Below are 17,583 nucleotides of genomic sequence, written 5' to 3'. Positions count from 1 at the left end.
GACTTACCCCTATTAAGCACTTTCTCCACCATTGGCTCGCATTGAGTATAAGAGAGCTTTCTAGAAGACAAAGGAACACCTAAATATCTAAAAGGAAAAGTTCCTTCAGAGATATTAATAGCTTTAATAATAGCGTCTTTCTTAGCAGAAGACACTCCAGCTAGGTAAATATTGCTCTTGTCTAAATTAGCTTCAAGACTTGAGGCCTTAGAAAACTTCATAAAGTCTTGCGTCATTAGATAAACTGATCATAAATCAGCTCTTGCAAACATCAAGAGGTCAACTCCAAACATTAAATGAGTCACATTTAACCTCTCACATCTCGGGTGATAGTTAAAATTAGGGTCCTGCTGCAATTGATTCATACACCTTGATAAGAATTTCATGCCAATGGCAAAAAGGAAGGAAGACATTGGATCCCCTTGCCTCAACCCCTTCTTAGATGGAAACGGCTTACAAGGAAAACCATTAATCAAAATCGAGTAAGAAACAGTAGATATACAAGTCATGATCCACTTGACAAAAAAGCTAGGAAAACCCAACTCTTGTAATACAATCTTAAGAAAACTCCACTCGATGAAATCATAGGCCTTTTTCAAGTCTACTTTCACCATACATCTAGGAGAATTATGAGCTCTACCATACCCTTTTATTGGATCAGAAGCAAGCCAAATGTTATCAACTATCTATCTTCCAGGAATAAACCCAGATTAACTTTCACTAACCACCTCAGAGATCACACCTTGAAGCCTATTAATGATAATCTTAGATATTATTTTATACACTACTAAACAACGGGATATAGGTCTAAAAGATTTCACACGAGAAGCATTCTCGACCTTAGGAACAAGAGTAACAGCAGTAATATTGACTTTGGAGCACATCCTGTAATTTAAAAAAATAAATAAATTAAAAAATAAAAAAAAATCCAGCACAGCAGCATAAATATCATCTTTGACTATATTCCAAGTTTTTTTTGAAGAAAATTGAATTATAGCCATCCAAACCAGGAGCTTTAGAGTCATTATAGCAAAAAGAGCAGTATCAATTTCATACAAAGAAATAGGAGCATAGAGAAGATCAGCAGACTGTTTAGAGAGCCTAGCCCCAGACCTAAGAGTCACAAGATCAGCCATAGGAAGAGACCTAGCAGCAGAGCCAAGAAGATTTTTATAGAAGCCAACAATCTCTTTTGTGATGTCAACATGATTAGTAAGCTTAATCCCAGCATCATCATACAAAGAAGTGATTCTATTAATATGCCTTCTTTGTTTAATAGAAACAAAGAAAAACTTACTATTAGAATCACCAGAGGAAAGCCATTGAATTCTGGATATCTGCTTCCATGCTTCCTCATTAATTTTCAACCATTTCTTCAAATTATCAATACAAGCTTTCTCTCTTGAGTGCAATTCAATGTCTGAACAGTCACTAACCAACTGAGACTGAATATTATCAAGATCAATCCTAGCTTGCTTCAATTCTCCTCATCACCCTACTGTCACCCAGCCCCTTGTTATTCCAAGAGAAAAAGTGACTAATACTTTGAAGCTCAGCAATACCAGAAGTCGAAAGAAATTGATCAAAGTCATGAGTTGCAACATTGGTTGTATTTAATTGACTATTGATATTGTTTATTAAATTTGATTTTGGATTTATGAGCTGAAATTATTGGTTTAATTATTGGAAGGGAAGGAATTGGTCTTAAAAGCATGTTTGCTAATAAATTGAGTTTAATTATCTTGCACTTATCGTACTTCGCATATTTTGCTAATCCGTATTTCTTATTCTGTTTTGGTTTTCCCTGTTTCCCGTAATGGTAAGCAGTGTTGACTAATTTCAGGTGGAGTCAATGATTGAGCATATGGAGTCCCGGGATCACCTAGATTAGGGAATGGTGGTCTTTATGTTTATTTTGAGTACTCATGACAATGGTTACTATTTATAGCTAATTATTAATAAAAAGAAGAGTATTGAAGTTTTTCGCTGCAAAATATTGGTTTTATTTAGTAAGTTTTACGGCGATAATACGCCCAAGTCTATCTTTACGGTATAATTATACGTATTATACTAGTATTTCCGTAGAGAGAGATTTGGGGGTGTTACAATATCGATTAGTTATGTCGCGTACACAGTATTCATTACAATAATATGATTTTAGCAGCAAATCTATACCTGGCTTAAAATTATTGAATGGAAAAAAAAGAAGAGTTTTATAATATAAAGTATAATTAAGGCTTTGTTCACTTCACCTTATTTTTGTTGAACTTCAATTATTTTTTACTTAGCTGAAATTAGTTTTACTAATTAAAATTATTTTTGTTAAAACTACTAAAATTATTTACGTTGATTCTTTGTTACATTTCTTCTTTAAAGTTATTCATTTTTAATGAACTTAAATTATTTTTACTAAACTGAAATTATTTTTATTGAATCGAACTTAATTGTACAAAACTGATCTTATTTTTACTACACTAAAATCATTTGTACTAAATACTATTGTATTTAAGGTGAAGTGAACATGGTCTCAATAAAAATAATTTTAATTTAGTAAAAAATCAGTAACTTTAAAAATGAAATATAATAGAGAATCAGTAGAAATAATTAACGTTTAGCAAAATTAATTTTAGCTCAGTAAAAAATAATTTAATTTCGGCAAAAAATAATTTTAGTTCAGTAAAGATAAGGTGAAGTGAACAGGGCCTTAGTGGGTATATATTTAATTGTTATTAGGAAAGATAAATAATACAGTAATAAGTAATAAAAAAAATAGTGTAAGACCCCGTTCACTTCACCTTATTTTTGCTAATCTGACATTATTTTACTGAATTGAAAATATTTTTGCTGAACTGAACTTATGTTTACAGAAATGAAATTGTTTTTATTGAATATTATTTTAGTAAGGTAAAGCGAACATGCCCAAGGCCATGTACACTACACCTTATTTTTGCTGAACTAAAATTATTTTTACTGACCTAAAATTGTTTTTGCCGACTTAAATTATTTTTACTAAAATATAATTAATTTTTCTGAAGTAAAATTAATTTTGCTGAACTAAAATTATTTTTTTACTGATTCTCTATTATAATTCTTTTTTAGAGTCAAGGATTTTTGTTGAACTATATTTATTTTTGAAAGCTAAAATTATTTTTACTGAATATTATTTTTGTAAGGTAAATCGAACAGAGCCTAAGTGGGGTTAATAGGAGAAAGAAATAATAAAATAATATTATGTACTAACAAGTACTTGTATTAATTACAAAAAGTGTTACAATTATTAGGAAAAAAGCGTAAAAAAGTGTTGCGATTATTACGACACACAGGGATATATATTTAAACCATTTTGCTACGTTTCACTCTTTTTTTATTTATTATATTTTTTTTACAATGTCTCATGTTACCTCATTTAACCTTTCCCTTTTTTAAATCACCTTCTAAAAAAAACTAGCCTTTATTAAATATCTTTATTGCTCCCTTTTTGATTTTTAAATGTTACACTTAAAAATGCAACCATGATATTTTTAAGTATTACACCCTTGTTTATCTCCTTTCATGTTTACCACCCAATCCAACTACTACTTTTTTATATACATATAATTGAATTCCTATTACTTTTAAAAATTCTAAATTGGGAGTATTAACGATACGAGCCTGCTCATGAACTCATCAAGACTTGGCTTGATCAATACTTGGTGAAGGCTCGACTCAAGCTTGGGCTCGGCTTGAAATCTTAACGACCCAAGGCTAAGCTATTCTTGGCTTGGCTCGAAAGCTTGTGAGCAATTTTGAGTTTTTTTGTATATTTTTTTTGTAATAAATTAATTATTAAATTAGCATAACTTTTCTTCATATTTAAGGATTAGGAACTAAAGTTAGTCTTCACAACTCTAGCGTTCTCGCTAAGTTTTGGTGCTTTCGTTGATGATCTTTGTTGTTGTTTATATAGAAGAATTTAAGCAAAAAAAAAAAAAAAAAAAAAAAAAAAAAAAAAAAAAGAAATAAATAGTCCCACATTGAAAGATGGAGGAAGTAAGGAATAGAAAATGAGAGGTATAAAGAAAATTTTGAAGGTCTTAGAAACAATGACTATGGGCAACATTTGGCCCCTTATTACTTGGACTATATACTAAAGTCAAACCAAGCCAAGTCGAGCTTCGAGTCAAATCGAGCCAAGTCGAGCCTCGAGTCAAACCGAGCCAAGTTAAGCCTCGAGTCAAACTGAGCCAAGTCGAGTCGAGCCTTGAGGACTCTTAAGCTTGAGGCGCAAGCTTGAGTCGAGCCTAAGCTTACGAGCTTCGAGCTCGAGTCGAGCCTGAGCTAAAGAGCTTTGAGCTAGAGTTGAGCCTACCAAGGCTTAGTCTCGGCTTGTTAACACCCCTAATTCTAGAATAGACCCGATACACAATTACTTTTTGTGCACCTAACTATCTTTATTTAAATTTAACCTTTTAGCTTCATTTGCAAGCTATCTTTTCAAATTATTTTCTTTCTCCATTACTTTGACCTGAAAAGTGGTTATATTACGCGAAGTTAATTGTATCATCCAATATCAAAAGGTAATTTTATCATTTAAAGAGTATCATATCATTCGAAAACTGATTATATCATTCAACAAGTAATAGTGATTATATCATCAATATTATTTGAAATGTAATGATATCATTCATAAAATAAATGTATTATTTGGAAGCTAAGGTAACTACATCATCCAAAAGATAATTATATATACAATCTAAAAAGTGATTGTAGATATCATTTGACTAAATAATTATATTTAAAATAGAATTTTTTGACATTTGCTACCACTTAAAACGCCTTGCTTCAGATTTGCTACCGTTTAAAATTTTTTTTTTTTACTTTGCTACCACCTAAATTAGAGTTTGTTAGGAATCACTACCCCAAGCCTTATACCGTTACCATTTCCGTTATGAGATCCAACCACCGTCCAACCACCTTCCAACCACCTCACTGCCACCTTCATATCCCCCATCAATGCTGCCCCTCCCCCCTCTGGCGGCTGACGCCGGCAAACTCTTCGCCTTCCCTTTTCGCCTCCTTCCAGCCACCTTCCCTCGCAACCACCCTCACTTACAACCACCAATTCGCACCTTCACCGCACACATTTCGTAGAGCTTCAATTCACAAACCCCCAATTCGCCACCACAACCACCACCGCCACCAATTTCGCAGACCCCTACTTCGCAGCCACCAATTCGCTAAAGCCCGCAACACCACCACAACCCCCAATTTCGCAGAGCTTCAATTCACAAACCCCCAATTCGTAAACCCTAAAAGTCGTTTGGGTGGTTTCGGGCTGGTAGCTAAGGGTTAGGGGTGTCGGTTTTTGGGTGGGGGAAGGGGAGGGGTTCGATTCCGGTGGGGTAACGGGAAGGGGGGCTGATTTCGGTGGGGGTTGGCTTCGTGGGTGGTGGGGCTTCTTGGGTGAGGGATATGGAGGGGATTGGCTTCGTGGGTGGTGGGCCTTCATGGGTGAGGTCGCCGGCGCCGGGCGAATCTTTTGGCGCCGGCAGGAGGGAGGGGTGGCAGTGGGTGGCTGGGTTTTTTTTTTCTTTTTTTTTTTAATTTTTCTTTTTTTTTTTTAATTTTTCTTTACTTTTTTTAATAAACTTAACGGAAATCCTAACGGATTCCGTTAAGTGGTAGTGATTTCTAACAAACTCTAATTTAGGTGGTAGCAAAGTAAAAAAAAAATTTTAAATGGTAGCAAATCTGAAGTGAGGCATTTTAGGTGGTAGCAAATGTCAAAAAATCCTTTAAAATATGACTATATCATTAGGAATGTGAAGTAGCGTATGAAGGTTATAGTGGGTTAAGTATGGTATCAGGGCCGTAGCATTGATTTTGGGGGCCCTATTCCAAATCGAAAAAGGGGCCCTTAATAATGTTAAAATTATACATTTTTTTATCTATAATTTTGGTAATGCACAATTTTCCTATATATACATTGCAAAATAAAAATGCTTCCATATAACAATGACATATTGATTACGCAAAATTAAATTCGGATATTTTATTCATGTTGATAATAGTAACTAAATACAACTCAAGGCTCAGATCAACTTAAGCTATATTAACTTCTATTTATTTGAAAAGTGATATTCGTCTAACGCTCTTTGAGGCAAAATCATCAATCAAGTCTTCATATTCCACTTTCTCTAGAATATCATTCTCAATTGCTATCATCGCCAATCCATTAAGTCTTTCTTGTAGCATCGTAGAATGAAGATATGACTTCAATAGCTTTAACTTTGAAAAACTCCTTTCTGCAGTTGCAACTGTCACAGGAATAGTCAACAAAATTCTATATGCAATAGTAGCATTAGGAAAACAACCCACATCATTCAAAAATATCAAAATATCAAAAGGTCCTTTTATGTCATTGTGCAAAATTTCTTTAAGCAACTTCAACTCCACAAATAATTCATTCCCATCAATATCTATATTTTTCATTAGACATAAGTGCATTTTCAAATTTCAAACAAGAGGATTTCAAACTTAAATCATCCAATGAGGAGTAAATAAGAAACCAAAAATATTTTCATATTCCTCAAATTGCTCAAATCTTTTATAAAGAGAACTAATAGCTTGATCAACAATATAAAGAAAGTAATCAACTCTAAATGATTCTTCTGGAGATAGAGGAGCATTTGATGAAGTGCTTGGATTCTCATCAAAATGTTTCTTTCTTTTAATTTCACGCTTTTGGGGAAATATAGGATCAATATCCATTTCAATAGCAATTTCCTTAGCCTTACTCAAAGCATCATAAAAACTAGTTTCTCTATACCCCTCAAAAAAAGAAATCAACCCTCTTATTTTTTTATAGCCACATCAATAAGCATATCCTTTGATTGTAATAGCTTGCTTACTAAATTAATTGCAAATAGTATTTCATACTAAATTACTATTTGTAAACACCCATTTGTGTCTCCCCTAAACCAAACCCAGTGATGAATGCCTTTCACGTCGAACCATAATCGAATGAGGTGAAAGTGTGAAAAGTCAAGTGTTGCGGTTAGTTTTTATTAAAATCTTTCTTTTTGTTTTCAAAAACCCACTCTATTTTATATAAACGTCAAATCCAGTTTAGTTTAATCCATGATAAGGGTCCAATAATGGTGTAGTTGGATGGGGCTTGAAAAGTCCTTTCCAACGATATATTATAAGCCCAATTTCGATGAATAATGAGGAAGTTATTGCCAAAATACTAAACTGGACCCAAACTGGATTTTACCAACGACCCAATGATCATGAGGAGGGTCCAAAGGTTTAATCCTATTCCTAAACTAATTAGGATTGATTAGAATCTTCTACAATTTTCTAAAATATCTTAATTATCCTTTTTTGAAAAGATTAGATTGAGGAATTTGATTTAAATAAAAACTTTCCTTCTTTAAAACTTTCCTTTTTTAAAGTCCTAATTCTATTCGGATTTAAACATGTCCAAAGACAGTCAGATATTATTTTCGTGCCTCATATTTTTTATCCAAATTTTATATGGTTAGATAGATCTTTAAATTATCTTTCCAATGATATATTATAATATTAATTCCGAGCTATAACGAAAAAGATATGAAAGGAATACGAAACTCTATCCAAAACTGATACCTTCTACTATTTCGGCCATATATTTTTATATACAAAATATTTTAATCTGATTCTAATTGAATTAGAAAGTAGACTTCAAGAGCTTTCCAACAACATATTATATGACTTATTTGGACTTTTGGATCAAAAGATATGATAAAAACAAAATCCGCAAAAACTGTCAATGTCGCCAAACGACAGGTTTGTCGCCTCGCGACAGACCCTGTCGCCTGGCGACAAAATGAATTTCTGGCGACAGGGTCGGTTTGTTAGCGACAGAGTGGAGTTTTATTCCTTATCAAATTCTATGATTTTCCGGACTGTTTTCTTATAAATAGGGTCCTCGACCTCTGTTTTTATTCATCAACTTTCATCAATTCTCATCAACTCTCATCAAGAATTACTTAATTCTTTCTTTCTCTCTCTTTTTCTAAACTAGCTTTTTTAAACACAATTCCGCATTCACAAGATCTTGAAACACCTATCCAAGTTCGAAGTTGCCTTCGCCCTAGACGTGCAAGGTTTAATATTTTCTGAGGGTTTGGTCCAAATCTAGTCAAAACCTTATTTAATTTGATTTTAAATTAATTCTTTAATCTTTATTATTGTCATTGAAGTTTACTAACTTGTGTATTTTGTTATTAGAAAGAGGTACGAGGCTTCAAAGTAAGTAGATTAGCTTACTCCCTACTTTATTCACAATGTAGAAAGCATGTTATTATTTATTAATTCCTAGTATCATGTTAGGATGTTATTTATTGATTTCTAGTATCATGTTAGGATTAAATTAAAGCTTTGATTTTTATTGTTTAGTGACATGCTAGGGTTTGTTATTAATCTTGTTAGTATCATGCCTAGGATCTTGCTATTATTATTAAGCTTTATTATGCCTTATTATGATTATGATTATTATGATTATGTTGCTTGATATATTTTATTGTTATTGCTTGATCACACCTTTTATGCTTGTTTAAAGGGAATTTGTACTTGAAATCACGCTTAATAAGATAATTAATAATTTTGTTTAGGCTAATATGATTTTAAGTCAAGTGATCGCCAATAATAGAGTTATTTGTGCATTAATATTCAACCAACATAGATAAATAGGTTTAGGATTAAATATAATGTTTGCATGTTAGTCAGAAAGCGCACATGAATACGAGCAGGACAAAGTAGAGGCCTATTTTATAGGGCGGGTCCTTTCTTTTGTAGATTGGATTCGTACCATCATCCCCGAACCCTGTTTGGTTCCTGACCTTATGGAGTTGACGATCTCCTGGATCGTTTTGGGTTTACAAGTTCCTAAAACTTGTTGGCGACTCTTTTGCTCCGGCTTTCTTCCCTTTGGAACGCCACCATACTTTAGTGTATGATCACAGTGGGGTTCAAGCTTGGGATCATAATGCTTGAAATATTCCCTACAGTTTTTTGGCGACTCTACTGGGGAGGATTTCTATTTTAATTCCTGAAATTTATTTTGGCAATGATTTAGAATGAGCGGATGAGACTCGAAAAATTCTAAGTATTTCATGTGCGTAATTTTGATTAACATTATTGTCATATGCATAAAAAGGGTCCTCATTGGATAGACCATTCGAAATGAGTCAAAAACATAGGATTTTACACGTAGGAAATTTGAGAAATATCTTTCACAACTAGAATCGAAATAATACTGCGAAATCTGGAAAATTCTAAGAACACAGATACCTGCCAAGGCATGTAGGAACTAGCGTCTAGAAAACAGAGACCATCGCCTGCAAAGTGCTTCTGTCGCCTGGCGACAGAGGTTCTTTTGCGGCGACAGTTCCTGTAGTCTGGCGCCAAGTTCTTCCAATACCGAGCCAGAACTCTGCCTTCTTGTTTTGACCATTTCTAGTACGGTTAGCTCGTATCTACTTCCTGATTGAGTTTTTCTCACTTTTCTGAAACCCATATGTGTTCTACATATGGCCATAACCCTCTGGGGGTTCACACTTCATCTACCCAATCTAACGCTCCTGGCAACGACGGGTACATGCAAGTTTGTGAATCCACCAAACCATGGAAGCAAGTTTTTAACTTGCGGGGTCCCATCCATACGCGCCAACCCTTCAAGGTTAGGCTTCCGCGCGATGCATGCGGACTCATAACCATGGACCCTTTTTGATTTAACCCATATCCTTGAACTTTAGAGAACTAGAGCCATGGTTAGGTTGCAAACTCATTGCATCATATTGTGAGTACTTGACTACTTGTGCATTATTTGCTTGTGCATAGCTTACATGTGACTAAACTAACCGTTTGGTTTGACTTGTGTTTGTAAATAAGTCTTAATAAACTAACCAATGACTAAAGGACTTTGTTTAATTAATTAATGAATTAATTTGAACTAATGAATATGCCTTAAATCGAGTCATAGTTCCTTTAAGTCAACCTGATTCCCGTATACTGCACTAGCGTCAACTTGTTTTGGTCATATCTGGAGTTCTAGGAAGAACCACGAGTCGTATAACCTATGGATCTGTAGCCCCGAGTTTTATCTTTAATTTAGCGTTGGTTTCGTCCCAATCAGAGTCACAGATTAAAAGTTATGACTAAAATACCACAGCCTATCCAGTTTAATGCACATACGTGAAGTCTTAATTTAGTCTTTGCTTAAGTCTAGTCCCATTGTCTAGCCACGTGGTCATGACACAAGTCTTAACATGTCACCTACACTCACTAGTCTTAGCACACACTTTGTATATGTCATCATGATCATGTTTTAGGTTCATGCATGAGTCGTTTTCCGTCATTTGAGTTTGGGGTCCATTCTATTCCTAATTCTTCCACATCTTTCCATCTACATCATCTTTCCACTCTCCACAAGCTTTCTCCACACATATCATTCCCTTCATTCTTTCATGATCTCTTCCCATCCATGCATGTTGAATTGAGTTTAAGACATGTGATTGACAATAATAAAAAAAAGAGTAATGATGAGACAAAATACAAGGCAAGCTTCTTACCAAGATTTCATGCTTTCTTCTTCTTTTTTCAAACCTTTCCCCCATAAGTCTAGCATAGGCACCCTTTGTCTTCCTTAGATTTATTTCATAGGTTTTTTCCTTTTTCCTTTTAATAAAATGAGCGTTTCTTCCCTCACATATGATCATTGCATTGCAAAAAAAAATAAAATATATATATATATATATAATCAAGGTCGAACTAAGCACAAGGTATACCCATGATTAGAGGCACCCCTTGTAGCCCATTATACCGTCTTCACCCTTTAAATATATAATCCCTTTCTTGATAAACCACTTTGAGCCTCGTCTAATGATAGACCTTTCTTTCTTCAACACACATCTACTTAACCTTGGGATGGGATGGTGTGTAACTTATGCAAGTTCTAAATACAAAGCTTGAGTGTTTTTACCAAAAATTTCAAAAAAAAAAATGGCAAAAAATATATATATAAAAGTGTACAAAAGGGCAAGTGTTCCAATGTCTATGATATGAAAATATCTTTGATAAGAACATGTCTCAGATTGCGTTTCTTATCGAGTGCTCGGTACCGTGCCTGAGAAACATGAATGCCAAGTGAGTGATAGACCGCATGATCGAGATTGCCCACACTTATAAAAATAAAAATGCAAAAGAAAAATAAAAAGATAGAGCAAAAATAAGCAAAAAAAAAAAAAAAAAGAGCTCAAAAATGAGAAAACCTCAAGCATAAAAATACAAAGATTCAAAAGCAAGGTTGCACACCTTGGGGGCTTATTTAGGGTCTTGAGCCTTTATCCCCTTCTTCTCTAATCTTTAGCCTAACCACGTTACAACCTTTAAAAAGACCTTTTTGAGGTATACACACACTTGTGCGAGGTTCGGCTAGAGCTACGTTTGGCCTGATTCCTAACGGATACGTAGGCAACCTCACATTGAGGTGCGGCCATAATAACAATGCATTCACTTTCACATTCACACACTTACACCATGATCATATCAAGGGATCTCCAATGCTCATCCCTATTCACTTAGAGCTAGACTTGGGGGCTTGATCCTTACATCATTAGCCTACCTAGCCTAAGAGTTATCATCATTTGACTCTTATCAAATAATATATTTTCCATACACTTAGCCTTTGCAGCTTAACCTTAGTGTCACTTTCACACACTGCACAGATACATGACCAAAAGATACTTCCTTTAGGAACCCTTTGTCATGAAGTTTTAACATAATGTTGAAGCATGCTTTGTCATATCAAAATCACACATCACTCATCAATCATAATCATCATCATTGCATCACAAAGTATGAAGTACTTAGCCTCCGCGCCTAAGTTACCCAAATACTTTCATCATTGAGTCAACAATTGAGATAGCTTAGGAGGAATTAATCCTTGCACCTTGAGAGATAGCATCAAATGCATATACTTGATTAAGCTCATTCGACATGCACCATTAAACACTACGATTCTTTTGCACGTCTTTCTTTTTTCGGGAGAAAGTCGGTACCCTCCACAAAAATGACGGAAAATTTTTGCTTTTTTTTTCGAGTCGCACACATTGAGTCATGTTGTGTCATATCACATCGAGTAGAGTCTAACACATGCGTCAAACGCTTTGAGTCGAGTCATGTCAAATCAGTGATTCAAGCAACACTAAGCCTTAGGTCAACCCTAAGATAATAAAAGATTAGCAAAGTCCTATAGTCTGAAATATAGATGCAGGTACATTCCAGAGAGCAACAATATTCCCGAATTTTTTCAAAAAATCGCGAATATAGATATATGAGATTCTTCTAAGATGAGAGAAGTTTGAGCAAAATTATGAAGAGCCTTTATTTGTAAAATATTTGAGCAAATTTGGTTATAAGGAAACGACCAAATTGAAAGTTTAGAGCGATATTGCGGCGCCAAGCACATTTGGCTTGCGCTGATGTGGTGACAGGTCACGTGGCTTCATGATGTGGTCATATGGACTTAGTTCAGCAATTTCGGGTTCCTTGGTGCGCCAGTTAGCCCCTCTAAGAAATTTGACATGGTTTAGTAGTCGGCTCGATTACAATCGCAATGAGTGATCGACCTGACAAAAGATCGTCTCACTTAGCTTAAAGCCCTAAGCATTGGCTCATCGCAAGCACCGAAGTAACGGTTCACAACGATTTCCTAGGATGGAAGAAGATTTGAAGATTCAAGAAGACAAAGCTTTCAACAGGGGGGCTTTAAAATTTAAAGGGTCTCACTTGGATTTGAGAAAGACGGTTTGAGATGAAGCGACCTTCAATAGCTTTCACTATGATTGGGGAGGTTATTATTAGATTTGAGAAGAACGGTTCAAGATGAAGCGGTCTTTGGTAGCTTTCGCTAAGATTGTGGAGGTTATCACTTGATTTGAGAAGATAACATGAGATGAGCTATCTTCGACAACGCTCGCTAAGATTGTGGAAGTTGTCACCTATATTTAAGAAGAGCGGTTCGTGATGAGGCGGTCTTCGACGACATTCGCTATGATTGGGAAGGTTGTCACCATGATTCAAGAAAAAGCTCGAGATGTAGCAGCAATGATAGACAGTGTTCCCTAGGATGTGGAGAGTTGTCACAGATTCTGAAGATGGCGAGATATGGTCACCTTCGACGGTCCCTCAAGATAAAGAAGAGATTGTCTATAGCGGCGACGCACTGCCATGGCGACGTACTGCCACAACCCTGAAGATAACGACGTACGGTTATTTTCGACGATGTTCCCGAGATACCGTGGAGGATTTTTACCCAAGAAATGTTGAAGATGACGACGCAATGTTACCTTCAAAGATGGCGTTCTCTAGCTTTTAGAAGGTCGTCAAAACGAAATGCAGCAACAAATCTGTTACATCCAGAGACGTGTGCTCGACGGTGCAAGATACGCGTTTCTTAACTCTTTTATCTGTTTAACTAACATTGTTTGCAGGTATCGGCGTTATAAGAATGATTTGGAATCGCAGAACGTTCTGAATCATTCTTCGTCCCTATCGATACTTTGACTTTTGTTTTCGAAACCTAAGTTTCTCCAAACTCAGTCAAAGTGAGGGCTTCTGTAGACACCCATTTGTGTCTCCCCTAAACCAAACCCAGTGATGAATGCCTTTCACGTCGAACCATAATCGAATGAGGTGAAAGTGTGAAAAGTCAAGTGTTGCGGTTAGTTTTTATTAAAATCTTTCTTTTTGTTTTCAAAAACCCACTCTGTTTTATAAAAACGTCAAATACAGTTTAGTTTAGTCCATGATAAGGGTCCAATAATGGTGTAGTTGGATGGGGCTTGAAAAGACCTTTCCAACGATATATTATAAGCCCAATTCCGATGAATAATGAGGAAGTTATGACCAAAATACTAAACTGGGCCCAAACCGGATTTTACCAACGACCCAATGATCATGAGGAGGGTCCAAAGGTTTAATCCTATTCCTAAACTAATTAGGATTGATTAGAATCTTCTACAAGTTTCTAAAATATTTTAATTATCCTTTTTTGAAAAGATAAGATTAAGGAATTTGATTTAAATAAAAACTTTCCTTCTTTAAAACTTTCCTTATTTAAAGTCCTAATTCTATTCGGATTTAAACATGTCCAAAGACAGTCAGATATTATTTTCGTGCCTCATATTTTTTATCCAAATTTTAAATGGTTGGATAGATCTTTAAATTATCTTTCCAATGATATATTATAATATTAATTCCGAGCTATAACGAAAAAGATATGAAAGGAATACGAAACTCTATCCAAAACTGATACCTTCTACTATTTCGGCCATATCTGTTTATCTACAAAAGATTTTAATCTGATTCTAATTGAATTAGAAAATAGACTTCAAGAGCTTTCCAACAACATATTATATGACTTATTTGGACTTTTGGATCAAAAGATATGATAAAAACAAAATCCGCAAAAACTGTCAATGTCGCCAAACGACAGGTTTGTCGCCTCGCGACAGACCCTGTCGCCTGGCGACAAGATGAATTTCTGGCGACAGGGTCGGTTTGTTAGCGACAGAGTGGAGTTTTATTCCTTATCAAATTCTATGATTTTCCGGACTGTTTTCTTATAAATAGGGTCCTCGACCTCTGTTTTTATTCATCAACTTTCATCAATTCTCATCAACTCTCATCAAGAATTACTTAATTCTTTCTTTCTCTCTCTTTTTCTAAACTAGCTTTTTTAAACACAATTCCGCATTCACAAGATATTGAAACACCTATCCAAGTTCGAAGTTGCCTTCGCCCTAGACGTGCAAGGTTTAATATTTTCTGAGGGTTTGGTCCAAATCTAGTCAAAACTTTATTTAATTTGATTTTAAATTAATTCTTTAATCTTTATTATTGTCATTGAAGTTTACTAACTTATGTATTTTGTTATTAGAAAGAGGTACGAGGCTTCAAAGTAAGTAGATTAGCTTACTCCCTACTTTATTCACAATGTAGAAAGCATGTTATTATTTATTAATTCCTAGTATCATGTTAGGATGTTATTTATTGATTTCTAGTATCATGTTAGGATTAAATTAAAGCTTTGATTTTTATTGTTTAGTGACATGCTAGGGTTTGTTATTAATCTTGTTAGTATCATGCCTAGGATCTTGCTATTATTATTAAGCTTTATTATGCCTTATTATGATTATGATTATTATGATTATGTTGCTTGATATATTTTATTGTTATTGCTTGATCACACCTTTTATGCTTGTTTAAAGGGAATTTGTACTTGAAATCACGCTTAATAAGATAATTAATAATTTTTTTTAGGCTAATATGATTTTAAGTCAAGTGATCGCCAATAATAGAGTTATTTGTGCATTAATATTCAACCAACATAGATAAATAGGTTTAGGATTAAATATAATGTTTGCATGTTAGTCAGAAAGCGCACATGAATACGAGCAGAACAAAGTAGAGGCCTATTTTATAGGGCGGGTCCTTTATTTTGTAGATTGGATTCGTACCATCATCCCCGAACCCTGTTTGGTTCCTGACCTTATGGAGTTGACGATCTCCTGGATCGTTTTGGGTTTACAAGTTCCTAAAACTTGTTGGCGACTCTTTTTCTCCGGCTTTCTTCCCTTTGAAACGCCACCATACTTTAGTGTATGATCACAGTGGGGTTCAAGCTTGGGATCAAAATGCTTGAAATATTCCCTACACTATTGCAATTAAATACTCAAAATCACCAAGCTCATTATTTGCCAAGGATTTAGCTTCACTCTTTATATTGTAATCCTTATCATTGCTATCGGCTACTTGAAGTAAAGCTTCTCGTATATCTGACATTTGAAATCTAATAGCCTTAACACTTTCAACACGACTTTCCCAACGAGTAGATGACAAAGACTTAACAGTTAGTCCTTTTACATTGTCTTTCAAGATTTGCCATCTCTTAGTAGAAGCTGTAAAAATTGTATATATACGTTAGATGACTCCAAAAAAGTCTCTAGCTTTACTACATGTGTTAGCCATATCACATAATGTCAAGTTTAGACTGTGACAACCACAAGGAGTATAAAAAGCATTAGAATTTAAATCCAAAAATTTCTTTTGAACTCCTTGATGTTTTCCTTTCATATTAGATCCATTATCATAGCCTTGTCCTCGCACATCCATTATATCAAGATCAAGATTTTTCAACTCATTTTATAAAACATCAAAAAGCCCTTGGCCAGTTGTATCGTTTACATTCAAAAATCCTAAGAAAGATTCCTCAATGCAAACATTATAATTAGAGACATTCACATATCTTAATATCAATGACATTTGCTCTTGATGGCTAACATCGGGAGTACAATCAAGAATTACCGAGAAATATTTTGCTTGCTTTATCTTTCTAATGATTTCATTTTTTATTGCAGAACCAAGTAAAAGTATTAACTCGTTTTGAATTGTATGACCTAAATAATGAAAGTGAATATCATTATTAGTAATACGGTTGACATGTTCTTGAATGATTGGGTCAAACTCGACCAACATTTCAATCAAGCCCAAAAAATTACCATTAATTTTTTGGTATAGTTTCCCATTTGAACCACGAAAGAATAGATTATGTTTGGCAAGAAATTTGACAATTGAAATAATTCTTTGCATTACTTTCTTCCAATGGTCTTTTTCTTTTTCAATTAGCATTTGAGCCGTCTTATCAATAGTTTGATTCTTTTAAAACCTAAGACGCAACTCATACCAAGTAGTCATATTCTTAACATGATATATGCTTGTCTCATGCTCTTTAAGTCTAAAGCCTACATGCCCCCAATCTGAAAATCCTTCATTTGTCAATTGTCCTCTTCCCATCCCTTTTTTAAATATTTTACAGCAAAAACAATAGACTCTATCAAGCTCTTTGGAATAAACAAGCCAATCCCTATCACATTTCTCACCGTTTGATAAAACTCTAGTATACAAGTTAGCCATAAATCGTCTTGAAGATTTATCTTTAGGACCTTTCACAATAGAATTATCTCTTTTAGGACCATTTTTCACTAATAAATCAATCATTTTAGAATCAAGACCATCCCAAACTCTAGGATCATATATATTAGGCACATAACTAGTTTCACGGTGATCAACATTATCATTATCAGAGGGCATATCATCAATATTTTCAGCATTATTATCATTCTCAATAGGCACATTGTCAACATTGCAATTAACACTAGGCACATCATCAAAAATATTATCCACATCGTCAACATTCTCCGCAATAGGCATATCATCACTAACAAGATCAACATTAACATTATTAATATCATCAACATCAACATTATTATTCTCAATAGGGACATCATCAACGGGCTCAACAAGAGGAACTTGAGGTTCTATTATAACGAATTTATCAAGAGAACCTTTTTGAGAATTAACTAACACTTCTAATTTTCTCTTTTTGTTACGCTTTTGAGACCCAGATTCATACTTTCTAGGAGGCATAATCTCAAAATCGCAAAAAAAAAAAAAAAATTACAGTATCATATATATGGATTGAAAAAACCTGGAAAG

General features: G+C 34.5%; 1 protein-coding gene and 1 pseudogene across 1 annotated transcript; both read right to left on the bottom strand.

The window, feature by feature from the left end:
- Positions 1-248: 248 nt before the first annotated feature.
- LOC145613976 (uncharacterized) lies at positions 249-4,990 on the bottom strand. Its single transcript, XM_081668999.1, has 3 exons — positions 4,912-4,990; positions 1,008-1,420; positions 249-686 (listed from the first exon to the last, which is right to left on the bottom strand). Exons 1-3 carry the CDS (start codon positions 4,988-4,990, stop codon positions 249-251), a joined length of 930 nt encoding a protein of 309 aa, XP_081525125.1.
- A 1,028-nt stretch (positions 4,991-6,018) lies between these two features.
- On the bottom strand, positions 6,019-17,514 carry LOC145613975 (uncharacterized; annotated as a pseudogene).
- Between the last annotated feature and the right edge of the window lie 69 nt (positions 17,515-17,583).

Source organism: Chenopodium album, chromosome 25 (assembly GCF_948465745.1).
Source record: "Chenopodium album chromosome 25, dcCheAlbu1.1, whole genome shotgun sequence".
NCBI classification, from domain to species: Eukaryota; Viridiplantae; Streptophyta; class Magnoliopsida; order Caryophyllales; family Amaranthaceae; genus Chenopodium; species Chenopodium album.
Note: the sequence above shows the minus strand (reverse complement) of the source record. Positions and strands in the feature narration are given on the sequence as shown.

Bases quoted from the DNA above. Each gene is read 5' to 3' on its own strand.
- LOC145613976 (XM_081668999.1), bottom strand. From the start codon at position 4,990: ATGGGGGATATGAAGGTGGCAGTGAGGTGGTTGGAAGGTGGTTGGACG. The intron at 1,421-4,911 runs GTATAAGGCTTG...GTGACTGTTCAG, and splicing joins TCATAACGGAAATGGTAACG to ACATTGAATTGCACTCAAGA. The intron at 687-1,007 runs GTTTGGATGGCT...CCTGGAAGATAG, and splicing joins TAATGACTCTAAAGCTCCTG to ATAGTTGATAACATTTGGCT.